This window comes from Lygodium microphyllum, chromosome 13 (genome assembly GCF_053477565.2).
Source record: "Lygodium microphyllum isolate KBCC chromosome 13, Lygodium_microphyllum_v1.1.10, whole genome shotgun sequence".
Classification (NCBI taxonomy): Eukaryota; Viridiplantae; Streptophyta; class Polypodiopsida; order Schizaeales; family Lygodiaceae; genus Lygodium; species Lygodium microphyllum.
In genome coordinates, this window is record NC_141147.1 from 46,572,586 (window position 1) to 46,584,936 (window position 12,351).

Sequence of the window (12,351 nt, forward strand, 5' to 3'; positions counted from 1 at the left end):
GATCAGGAGAATCTCCTCAAAGCAATGCAGATAGTGGTATGCAGGTTTCACGAAAAGGAAAAGAGAAGGTAGATCAGCCCATGTTTGATGTGGATGCAGGTCACTCTTATGTGGATGGTGAATCCAATGGCTCAGAACAGAGTATTGATGATGAGTTGGATATTCCTTCTATTGTTACACCTGGAGTAAGGAAGACCATGGATGTTTTGAGAGCACCTAGGAGTGAATCTACTTTGCGCAAGTCTACCAGAGCTAGGTATCCTGTGGATAGGCTAAAATATGATGGATTTACAACCATTCACTATGCCTATATGATCAAAGTGATACAGAAACCAGAACCCACCTCTTTTGAGCAAGCCATGGGAAAAGAAAAATGGGAGAAAGCCATGGATGAAGAAATGGATGCCTTGGAAGCAAATGCTACATTGGAATTGGTACCTTTGCCTAAAGATAAGAATGCAATTGGTTGTAAGTGGGTTTATAAGGTGAAGCACAATGCGGATGATTCTGTGAACAGATACAAGGCAAGATTAGTAGTCAAGGGGTATGCACAAACATATGGCATTGATTATGAAGAAACATTCAGCCTGGTTGCAAGGATGGCAACCGTAAGAGCAGTCATTGCTATGGCTACATCAAAGGGATGGTCTTTACATCAGATGGATGTAAAGAATGCCTTCTTGCATGGTGATTTGCAAGAAGAGGTCTATATGGAGCAGCCACCAGGTTATGTGCATGCTATTCATCCTGAGTTTGTTTGCAGGTTGAAGAAAGCCTTGTATAGCTTGAAGCAAGCACCTAGAGCATGGTCTGACAAGATAGGACAGTATCTTGTCACTATTAGCTTTCAAATTTCCAAGGCAGATTTCTCACTTTATGTGAGAAAAACAGAGAAAGGTATTATGCTACTTGTCATTTATGTTGATGATTTGATTATGACAGGTGATAGTGATGAAGATATCCTTGATGTGAAAATGCTATTGAAGCAGAAGTTTGAGATGAAGGATTTGGCAGAGCTGCGTTATTTCTTGGGCATTGAGGTGATTAGATCACCAAGTGGGATACGGCTCTTGCAGAGGCAGTATGGATTGGACATGCTATCCAAATATGGGATGACAGGTTGCAAGCCTATTTCAGTTCCTTTGGAGCAGAATGTGAAGCTGAGTGCGGATGCAGGTGAGCTTTTGGAAGACCCTACTATGTACAGACACATAGTAAGAAGTTTGATTTATATGACTATTACTAGGCCAGATGTGAGCTATGCTGTTGGATTGGTAAGTCAGTTTATGCAGGCTCCAAGGAAACCGCATTTGGATGCGGCTAGACGCATACTCAGGTATGTGAAGTCCACATTGCAGTATGGACTATTTTATGAGACTGGGGTTCAGATACAATTGCATGGATACACTGATGTTGATTGGGCTGGTAATATTTTTGATAGATGATCTACCAGTGGATATGTGTTCTCTTTTGGGAGTGATGCAGTCACTTGGAGCAGCAAGAAACAGCCTACAGTTGCCTTGTCGAGCACAGAGGCTGAGTACAGGGGTGCAGCAATGGCTGCATGTGAGGTAGCTTGGTTGCATAAGCTACTTTATGATATGCATCAACCTACAGATTGGCCAGTTGTCATTTATTGTGACAACATGAGTAGTATACACTTGGCAAATAATCCAGTCTATCATGCTAGAACAAAGCACATTGAGGTGCATTATCACTATGTGCGGGAGAGGGTTTTACTAGGTCTTATTGATCTAGTTTATGTCAACACATAGGATCAGGTAGCTGATATATTTATGAAGGCATTGGCGCAGAGAAGCTGCGCAAGTTCAGAGACCTGCTTGGTGTGTAAGAATTGGGATTGAGCTCGAGGGGGAGTGTTGAGATATCGATCTCCACTCGTGATATACCAGGGTGACCATTGCGCATTTATGTCATCGACTTGTTAGCTGCGGATGCGGTTGGTACACCGCCCATGAATAATAGCTAGATGACAGCTATCTTTATCCACTGTAGTTCATGGCTCAGTTAGTTACCACCTTAGTTAGTTGAGTTTGGTTTGAGACCCATATATAGGGTTCTTCTATTTCTTTGTACCAGAGTTCTTTTTGGCTTACACAACTAAGAAGAGGAAAACTGTTTTCAGCCTCCACCTTTGTGTGTATTCCCCCATTGTGTAAGTGAGAAAGCTACAAGTGAGATTCCTTCCTTCTCTCCCACAATGTTGACATGGATGACTTTCTTTCCTCATCCTTCTAGTCTATTTTCTCCTCTAGTTCCTTAATTATGTCATTAAATTCTTTAATCGGTCCTTGAGTTAGAAGCAACAATTTGGAGGAGGACTCTTCAATGCATGGGACCTTCACCATTCTATGGTTTGACTTCATTCATCAGAACCAACCTTTAAGATTGTTTTGGTGTCACCTCTTCTAATATCCCCTCGCCTATAGCCTTATTTTTTCTTTCTATTTGCTTTAGCCTAGACACCAACTCTTCTCCACCTATAAAGTTTATTTTATGCTATTTGAGTTGGAGGCACAGTGGCACTTAGGATCAATTCCTTTGACTGAGGTGGTGGGGCTGGTAAGGCTTTGATTAGCTCCTTTCCCTTGCCTCTATAGGCTTAGGTGAGTCTCCCTCATGATGCTTTTGCCTTTGTCTACACATTTGCTAGATCCAAGCTAGAGTGGAGTGTGACTACTAGGATTCATGGTTTCTATCTCTTTAGCTTAGCTAGTTGCTATGTCAAAGCTCTAATTGCTAAGCTCTCTTGTTATTTTTCATTTCTTCCAAGTTCTTCTTCTTCTTCTTCCCTAAGCCTAGCATGCCACTTCTCTTCTACTTTTTTGGATCTCTCTTTGGATATTTCCATATCCTTCTCTTGAACTTATCTATTCCATTATTTTTCTTGCAACTTCTTTTATCCATTTTTGAAGTCCTAAGCTTTCCTTTCCCCTATTTTGTGGTAGGTGGAGTTCTTTTGTGTTATCCTTTTGGGATTTCTCTTTCACTTCCAACTCAACACTTTGAGCAACTTCATCCCTCTTCTTTTTCTCTTCATTTAGCTTATTTTTCCTCTATGTTTGGACTTTTCATTTTTTGGTTACTATGTGTTGGCTCACTTTAGTTTCTATGGATTGGCTCTATTTTATTGAGAATATGGATATTTTTATGCAAGAATCTCAATGGGTTACTATGTGTTGGCTCACTTTAGTTTCTATGGATTGGCTCTATTTTATTGAGAATATGGATATTTTTATGCAAGAATCTCAATGGGTTACTATGTGTTGGCTCACTTTAGTTTCTATGGATTGGCTCTATTTTATTGAGAATATGGATATTTTTATGCAAGAATCTCAATGGGTTACTATGTGTTGGCTCACTTTAGTTTTTATGGATTGGCTCTATTTTATTGAGAATATGGATATTTTTATGCAAGAATCTCAATGGGTTATGAGTTTCTTTTGGATTTCTTTATACTTTTTGGCTACCTCATCGGCTACCCTTTGTAGTTGTAGGTCTTCATTATCAAGTGGTATAGGGTTTGAGTACAGTTCCTTTCGATGTGCTACTTCTTTGCCTATGGAGGACACCTCTTGCACTGATGATACTATTGCTCCTTCCTCTATCATCATGAAAAAAAGTTCCTTGATTATTGTGGGATCATTTATGGCCTCCAATATGATGGCCATTAGGATTCCTCCAAATCCTTCAATTGATGCTTTTTCAACTACTTTCTTTTTTTATGTCCTTCCATAAAACTAAAATATCATCCAAATCCTTCACTCTCTTTGTGCCTCCTGGGCTTTGGTGGTTGCATGTATTCTCTCCCCTGTGTAGGAATTAAAGTCCTGTTTTTTTAATGTTTCACATCAACATGTCCTCTAATAATTCCATGTGAATTTTGTGCATTGTGGAATTGTACTTGGTGTGCTAGAGAATAAAGTGTGAACCATCTTGGCCTGCATTCACACTTTCAAGTCAAGAATGGCTTCTAGCCTAAGACCAACATTACTCATTTTTTATTTTGGTATTCCATATTATGCACAAATATCCACCTTTGTCCTTGCAAATATTTCAATCTATTCAAGTAATTTCAATGCTCTCTTTACCAACTTGACCTTTATGATACTATAATCTTGTGTAAGCCTTCATTTCTCTTTACGATCACTTTCCCTATTTTCTTGTATGGTTTATAATTGTTAGGAACTCTATGCACTTTGGGCAATATTTAAAACACATTGTTCCACCAGCTCTTTTGATTTTGGATCTCCAATAGCAACTTTGCCGAGTTTGTGATTTTTCCTATTACACAAGTTGTGGTGTTCACAAATATCTAGGTTTGAGTTGCATCTAGCTTACTCCTCATCACTCAAATGGGAGCTAGGGTCTTTCAAGCCTTTCTTGCACAAGCTTATCACTAGTTCTTGTCATTTTTCTAAGTGAATCTACATCACTCAAAAGGGAACTAGGGTCTTTTCAACCATCCATGCACAAGCTTATCTCACTAGTTCATGTCATTTTTCTAAGTAAATCTGCACACAAGAAAGTGAGATCAAAACTTAGTATTTCTTTGGGAAAAAATTATCCAAATTTTGACACATTTCAATGAAATATTGGCTCCCTTCTAGAGTGTAGTGAGTTTGGTGATATTTTGAAACTTTCTCTTGGATTTGGTGAACTCTCTAAAAAACTACTTTCTAGTCTCCTCCCTTGTCATGAAAACTTCTAATGCTTCCTAGATTTGCAAGGGGCAACTATGATAAGTTAGACTAGTGTAACATTCTAGTTTTTCATATCTAGTGTGACATTTCAGTGGTGCATGACTTTATGATGTTTTGTAAAAGATAGAAAGAAAAAAAATTTAACAAATGTTTATATACAAAAAACTAGGGGATTCTAATAATCCTTGCATCAACCACTTGAAGAAGTGAGGATTGGATTCAAGTGACACCTAGTGACCCATGTCATATGATCATATGCCAATATGAATTATGTAAGTTAGGTCATCTATTTAGGAAGTTGTATGATCCTAATCTACTTGCCACATGACGTTCTTCCTCGCTCATTATCATGTCTTAAGAAATGGTAGTATTATTCTCAATGATTCTATTGTTGGTCATGGTTGGCATCCTAAAGTATGTGGGAGGGACCATATTCATTTGTCTTAATGGCTTGTCCTCATTGGGACCATATTCATTTGTCTTGATGGCTTGTTGATGTTCAATGTTTGTCATGATTTGAGAGTCGATCCTTTCCCATTGCACTTGCTAAAGTGAAACACTTTTGCAAAAAACAAGATTTTGGTTTTTATAGGAGATCCAAATCATCTATGCCCTCCTATGTAGCATCTAGACAACTTTGAGTGAAGGAAGTGATCAAGCAGCCACCATGAGTGATTTATCTTCACACTTGTGCCTCTATCACTTCTTCTAATGTGGTGGAACACTTGATGAATATAATTTTATATTCCTAGGAACATGGAAGGGTTTTTACTACTTTAACTACCTTGCAAAAAAGATAAAAAGTATTACCTAGCAATTTCATGCATGTGATGAAGTTTCACCCATGTCCATAGCCATGTCAATGACTAGTTTCAAGCTTGATGGTCTATCATATATGATGGGTGCAAATCTAGTGTTGATTCCAGTTGAGTAACATATAGATGATGGTTATGCTTACTTGATACCTTTGGAGGCATTGATCATGGTTGGGTTGTGGATTGACTCTTCCCTTTTGTTTGCAATTGTGCTTCACTTTAATTCTAGTTGTGGAGGATTGTTAACAATCAATAGCTATTAACAGTGGACTAGCTAGTAGTGGTTGCAACTTTGATGAATTTTGGTTCTCCAATGAAGCAATTTCTGAAGAGAGAAGCAAGGGAAAGTAGCGGTGAACATCGGTTCTTGCTTGGCCTTCCCTTTGTTGTTGGAGTTGCCAAATGATAATGAGGACATTATTGGTGGCTGTAGTAGTGCATTTTCTTGCACAATCAATGCTTTGTTAGCAACTAAAGGTTTTTTGAGCACCAATTTCTTCATAGAAGACACATGGTTACAGCACATTTTTCTTTATAGGACTCAACTATGTCCGTCAAAGTGTCCTCTTGTAAATTCCCTATGTGCTTTGATGATCATATCCTGCAACTCATGTTTACACACACATCTTCTCATAAGACCATCTAGACCTAATCGATACAATCGCCCTACCATCAATTGTTTGGTAAGGTTTGGCCTTAAGGAGAAGACATCTAAGTATTGCCTTCTTGATTGGGCACTCCAAAAGTCCCTTCCATGTATGTCTTAAGGAGAAGGATTCTTCAAACAAATGTCCGGCTCCATAAACCCTTGAATAACAACAATGATAACTTGTGAGTGGGTCATAAGCTTCCTGAATCAATCTGAATAACCATCTTGCCCATATGTTTCGGAGGCAAAGACATTGAAACAATTTTATTCCTCTTCTAATTCAGCGTCGTCTCGATCTTACTTTTGCTTAATTCAAACACCCTCTGTCTGTGTTATAGAATACACTGATTACCTCCTCTATTTATCGGCCGTCTCCTCTACATAACTAATTATGAAGACCAACCCTCCCAGTATCATCTTCTTCAGTCGGAGAATTCTCCTTGGTTGATGAATCACAAGAAACTCTAAACTAATTACTATATAAGAAAAAAAAAGAATTTGCTGGTTAGATTTCCACATAACTAGAAAGAGTCTAATATAGGAAAATTCAAACTTTACTAGAATGCCAATCTAGAAAGATAGTTTCCAATATAGAAAGATTTTTCTAGTTAACTTACTATATAGAAAGATTTTTTTGGTTAGTTTACTATATAGGAAGTTTATTATCATAACTATCTATATAGTAACTTTATTAAAAAAGTTACTATATAGTAACTTCATAAATAGACATTACCTATATAGTAACTGCATCGAAAAAGTCACCATATAAGAAATTATAACATATAACATCTATGAAGCAACTTTATCATACAACTTAGCATATAGGAGGCATATAATGACAAAATACAATCTCATAGAATGACATTTTTATATCTCTGATATAAATAATAATAATAAATACTTGATTTAAAAAGTGATTTTAATAAAGTAAAAGTGAATAATAGAATTTTTGCCAATGTTCACAATATAAAAGTAGCATACTATAATGTGAAATCCAAATTGTCCCTATTCTACTACATTAACATCATCTAGGCTTAAACTAAAGTACAAGTGCTAAGGGTGTGTTCACACCCGAGCACGAACATAAAAAGGCATGGTGGCCCTTTATTCCCAACACTTTCCCACACTTCACCACTCGTCTCAACCTTGTGTTGATGCACAGCCCTCCCGCTCACCCTTGAACAATGAAAGTGCAAAGGTTTGTCATGCTGAAATCTCCCCTTTCAACACTTTCCCGCACTTCGCCACTCGTCTCAACCTTGTGTTGATGCGTAGCCCTCCCACTCACCCTCCAATAATGAAAGCGCAAAGGTTTGTCATGCTGAAATCTCCCCTTACAGTCCACCCATGATCAATCAACCCTTCAACGCTGCTCTAATACCATATCAAAGTGCAAAAGCATATGACCAAATTGAAGAAAATGAACACAAAGAGAAGAGGGAGAAAGAAAAGAGATAGTAGAATGCAAAAATTTGCAAATTAATGAACACTAAAATGAAGAAGGCATGTACAATGAGCTATCAAGTGTATCTCTGCTAGAAGCTCTCTCTCCACCTCAAAAAACAAGTGAGAATGACCAGGGTAGGCTTGCCAATAAATAGGCAATAAAAAATAGGTAAAAATGATTGGGTCAACTGGTAAAAAGTGGCCAACTACTGCGAAAACCGATCGCAGTAATAAAATAATCATAAATAATTATGTGCATATAATTTGCATGCCACATAGCATCCTACGCAGCCTGTCCAGCTTGCCCAACTTCTCAAAACTACTGGAAATAACCTAGCAACTGCATGGGACTATCCGACTTGCTCTAGGAAACAAGTAAATTTGTCCGAGAGTACTAACTATACAATAGTACACTACTTGTGCCTATCTAGGGGATTATTAAATTTCTAACAAAAGTAAACATAGAGAAAGAAGGAACAAAACAAACTGCACTATTCAAAACACGAAAGCTGACTACAAGGCTGTGACAAACCCTGCATGTTGTTGGTTTGCGTGAGTGAGGGCACCAGAATAAGGTAGTAGAATGCTAACAATAGCAAGATATGAATGAGAGTGGAGCATACAAATCTGGTTGAGCAAGCATGCTGAATGGGGCAACTATACAGAGCTGGAGAATGCCAAACTGGCCGACCTCCTATAAGTGGAAGACAAAATGCTGCAAACTGGCTAGCCGTCAGATGATGAGGCAAAAATGTTGTTCAGCCAACCCATAATGCTGCACCTGCCTGCCACATGGCATAAATTGCAAAATGCAACCACTACACAATGTGAACAAAACTTGAGACTAATTATGATATTGGAAAGTGAAATTCAAATGCATAAACAACTATCAAAGCCCCTTTATCTCTGTCAAACTCTAACAAAGTGTATAACCAGGTGATGACTAGCATGGAAAACATGGAATGTCAACAGTACCACCAATCACATTCAAAAGAGGTTACATGACTATGGTAGACCATATCTAGCAAGGACAATCTATCATAAAACCATGGCATGTTTATGATGGCATCAATGTGGGCAAGGCATACTACACAAAAATGTGAAACTTCATGGTACAATTGAATCGCAAGACCCAACTGCAACACCAATCAACACCATCAAGCTCCCCAAGTAACGAATCTCATATGCACAGCCACAAAGAGCTATGTGGGGCTTGAGACTTTGTACCACAAGAAGAAATATAAAATTATCAATAGATCCATATAAGAGTAGCAAATGACCTTTAAAAGGTCACACGAGCCAAACATGGACTTTGTGATGTGACAATCCAAGCAATCAAAAGTATTAACGAAACATCTCTCTCTGGAAATCAATAGTTTTGTATGATTTACCGAAGTTTTGATAACAAGTCCAATGAAGGTTTAGAGGAGCAAGCAACTCCTCCAAGCCATGAGGGTCATTCTAATAGCATCTTCATAGCTTGACGGGTAGCACGTGGGGTGGATGAAAAGAGCCTAGAGCAGGCCCTCTGAAGTGAAATGCTAGCAATTAAAAGCATGGCTCATTTTGATCCATACGAATTCTATAGCATCAGCCAAATTCAAATTAAACTATTGAATTGAGACCTTAAATCAAAGCATTTAATTAGTGGTAGAGTAAAACCACAATGCTAAATCAACAATTATTATCAAACTTTCCTAAAATATCTGCAGTGTTGTAAATTGCTAATGCTTCTGTAGTAAGCTTGAATGACAATACCTAAAATAGCTACCAAAAAAATGGTTCCCAACAAGACAACATGCTACTTGTCACTTTAGCTAGCATGTAAAGATCAACTTACCAAAAATTATCACTGTTAGTTTGCATGCAGTTGCTCGCATGAATCCAACTTCAAATTTGAGAAATCAATTGCATGATGCCCAAGCTGTCCACATTCAAGGCATTTTCTAGGAAAAACACTGCAAGTGACCACATAAACTATCAATCCAACACATGTTGATTCTAACTTTTAAAGGAAAAAAGATTCACAGCTTCTTCAAATCAATCCAACTCCTTCTTATTATAGCTCTCAAAGAAAGACAATGTAACTTTTTATCTTCTCCATAAAGACGACTGTCATTGAGCAAGCCCTTGTGCCTGCTTTGCAACCAATCTTCTATGCATGTTGCCTAGATGACAAAGTTATGGACCATCATCAAGTCTAAACTTTTTATAAGCAGTTGATAATGTCCTTGTTTTCTAAGAAGGGCAATGTACCATGAAAGCTAGTGAGCAGTATTGTACCAAGTCACAGTGAACGAGCTTCAAAAAACATGCATAGTAGTCACCATACAAACAAATATGTTGATGCAAAAATCAATGAGGCAATAAGGTCATATTCTTGGAGTTCTCTGGTAGGAAAAACCTCAGATTCATGCTTGCAAAGAATTTATCACTTCTAGTGTCAAAGAAAGACATCATCCTAAAGTATAGTGAGGGGCAAGGGGTGAAGCATACATAACAACATTACATAATCAGATACCCTCAAAACTCTTTTTTACATGAACCATTGTCCAATTAAATTGATGTATATGTATAAGACATTTAGACTATTTGCTTTCAGCTGACTACGTCTTCTTCACCACACGTGTATGCAGACTTTCAAGTTCCTCTAACTATGATCATCAGTACCACATTGCTTGTACAGAAACTAGCCTTTGCTATAGTGTGTATTACTCATATATCTACACCCTTGTACTCTTGGTTGTGCTTCTATGGGTTCACTTTTTATTTCTTTATAATTCACACTTCCTAGTAGTTGAAATGCCATTGAGCTACACATGATTAAATCTGTGTGCTCCAAACATAGCTGAAAATATGTTTCCGCTGAGATATGTGCAGATATAAACTTTACAAATAGGGTAAGGCAATTACTATGCACACATGAGATTCACAGGTGACAAGAAGGCATTCGTGTATTAGCATGCATGTGCTATCTGTAGCAGGAAAGAATGCTCTTTGAAAATCATGGCATATTATACTCGAAAAGGGAAAAGCAAATAACCTTCTTTATAGCTTCTATTGAATCTAATTTTCTTGATAGAAGTTCATTAGCAACCCTCTCTGGCAGGTCAAAAACTACACCTTGCACCTGTCATATCAAACAAAGAACATCAAAAAATAAGGGCATTGGACAAGCAATCATCTAGTTAGTAAAGTACCCTCAAGACAATGTGGTCCTTACCTCACTATCAGTTAGCAAGGAAATTCTGCGAGCACTAAGTGCCGTAGTAGGATAAACTTGCCCCAAGTAATGGGTCACCATGTCCATTGTAACATCAATCTGTCCTGGAAAAGTGATCTTTAGTGTCATCCATCCCTAACCAAAAGCAATTATGCATTAGGTATAAAACTGTAGGGAATAGCATCAGAATCTAGACTACCTGCATCATGAAACTGGATAGAGATGTACAATTCACAACCCATATTGCATTTGAGCCTCAAGGCAAAGTATAAGCTTGATACCTATTCATATGAGATTAAAAACCGTGAAGTGGAGATCTGATTACAACCCTGGCCCTTGTTCTGACAACAATTTCTCAACAACAGGAAGAAAAATGTCCAACTCTGAAGCTACATTCTGTATAAACCTGCTTGCTTTGCTGAGCATTTTATTACATCCTCCGCAGCAGGAGGTTCTATATTCTCAAACTTGAACCCCAGTTCACACTCAAGTAGGTCAAGTGTAGCTTTTTGCATCTGATTACACATGAGAATCACAGTGTCTTTTTTGCCAGCTTGACCTGTTTGCTCAGAATGATGTAGAAATACCTCAACATCATTTGCAACTTCATAATGAACAACCTACACAAACAATATGCTTTAGCACCTTAGTGAATTGTTCTGCTACTGCAGCAGAGGCATACATCTGTAATGCAGTCCCAGAGTGGAAAGGCCAACCGCAGGTCCACCGTTGCCAGGCAGGTGGCTTTAAAGCTCTTTTTTTAAGGATGCTGAATATGTCTGCCGCCAAAGTCATCCTTTGAGTAATCTCCCATTGAGATGAAATAAGTACCTTCCGTCCTGCACCAACAGATCGTAGAGCAATGGAGCCCAAGAGCAAACATGGATGTTCTGAGATGGACGGTTTTCGATGGCTGCCCAAGCACTTATGTAGGCCGTGTTGCGACAGAGCGCATGTGAATTCCTGACAGCTGGCATGAGCCGCAGGCTATAGCTGTGCAAAAAAACAAATTAATGAATACACGAATTCCAGAAAAGGCAAGCCAGGACATAGGCGGTAAACCAGACCATAAAATATTAGTGCGCGTAGGGAAGGAGCATGACGTTTATCATTGCACCATAACCCCAGTCTCTCTGCCTTCGGTAGAAGATCATAGACCCCCTCAGTTTTAGATCGTGCCCAAGAGGTATTTGGTAAGACGAAATAGCATATGTTCTGTAGACAGTGACCAATACCTAATTAGTAGTGATCTTTGGTAGGCAAAGCTTTTATAAGTCCCACCACACCCAAGTATATATGCTTGCAATGGCAAGACTGTTAATAAGCAAGCTAACAAGCCACCCACAAGAAATCGATTCAGAATACTTGACTATTTTTAACAACTGATTACGTTGGAGAAGCAGAGACAAGATCTGTTTGCGGGGAGAGAATGGCTACATTGCCTATTTTTAACAACTAAATAATTGACTATTTTTAACAACTGAATACGTTGGA

General features: G+C 38.3%; 1 protein-coding gene across 6 annotated transcripts in view; it reads right to left on the bottom strand.

Annotated features, from left to right (window-relative positions):
* LOC148026587 (DEAD-box ATP-dependent RNA helicase 3, chloroplastic-like) overlaps positions 1-12,098 on the bottom strand; it is a 56,394-nt gene extending 44,296 nt beyond the window's left edge. Inside the window, exons 1-5 of one of the 6 annotated variants that reach the window (XR_015692773.1) lie at positions 11,925-12,096; positions 11,139-11,850; positions 10,858-10,992; positions 10,678-10,764; positions 9,475-9,592 (exon numbers count right to left, since the gene is read on the bottom strand). Coding sequence is in view for 3 of the 6 variants with exons in the window: in XM_087690478.1 (XP_087546604.1) it covers positions 10,639-10,764; positions 10,858-10,961; positions 11,057-11,099 (273 nt within the window). In the remaining 3 variants the exon portion in view is untranslated. Of the gene's footprint in view, positions 1-8,960; positions 9,593-9,667; positions 10,765-10,857; positions 10,993-11,056; positions 11,851-11,924 lie in introns of those variants that run through there. The other 5 variants (XM_087690480.1, XR_015692775.1, XM_087690478.1 and 2 more) reach the window with 5 other exon arrangements.
* Between the last annotated feature and the right edge of the window lie 253 nt (positions 12,099-12,351).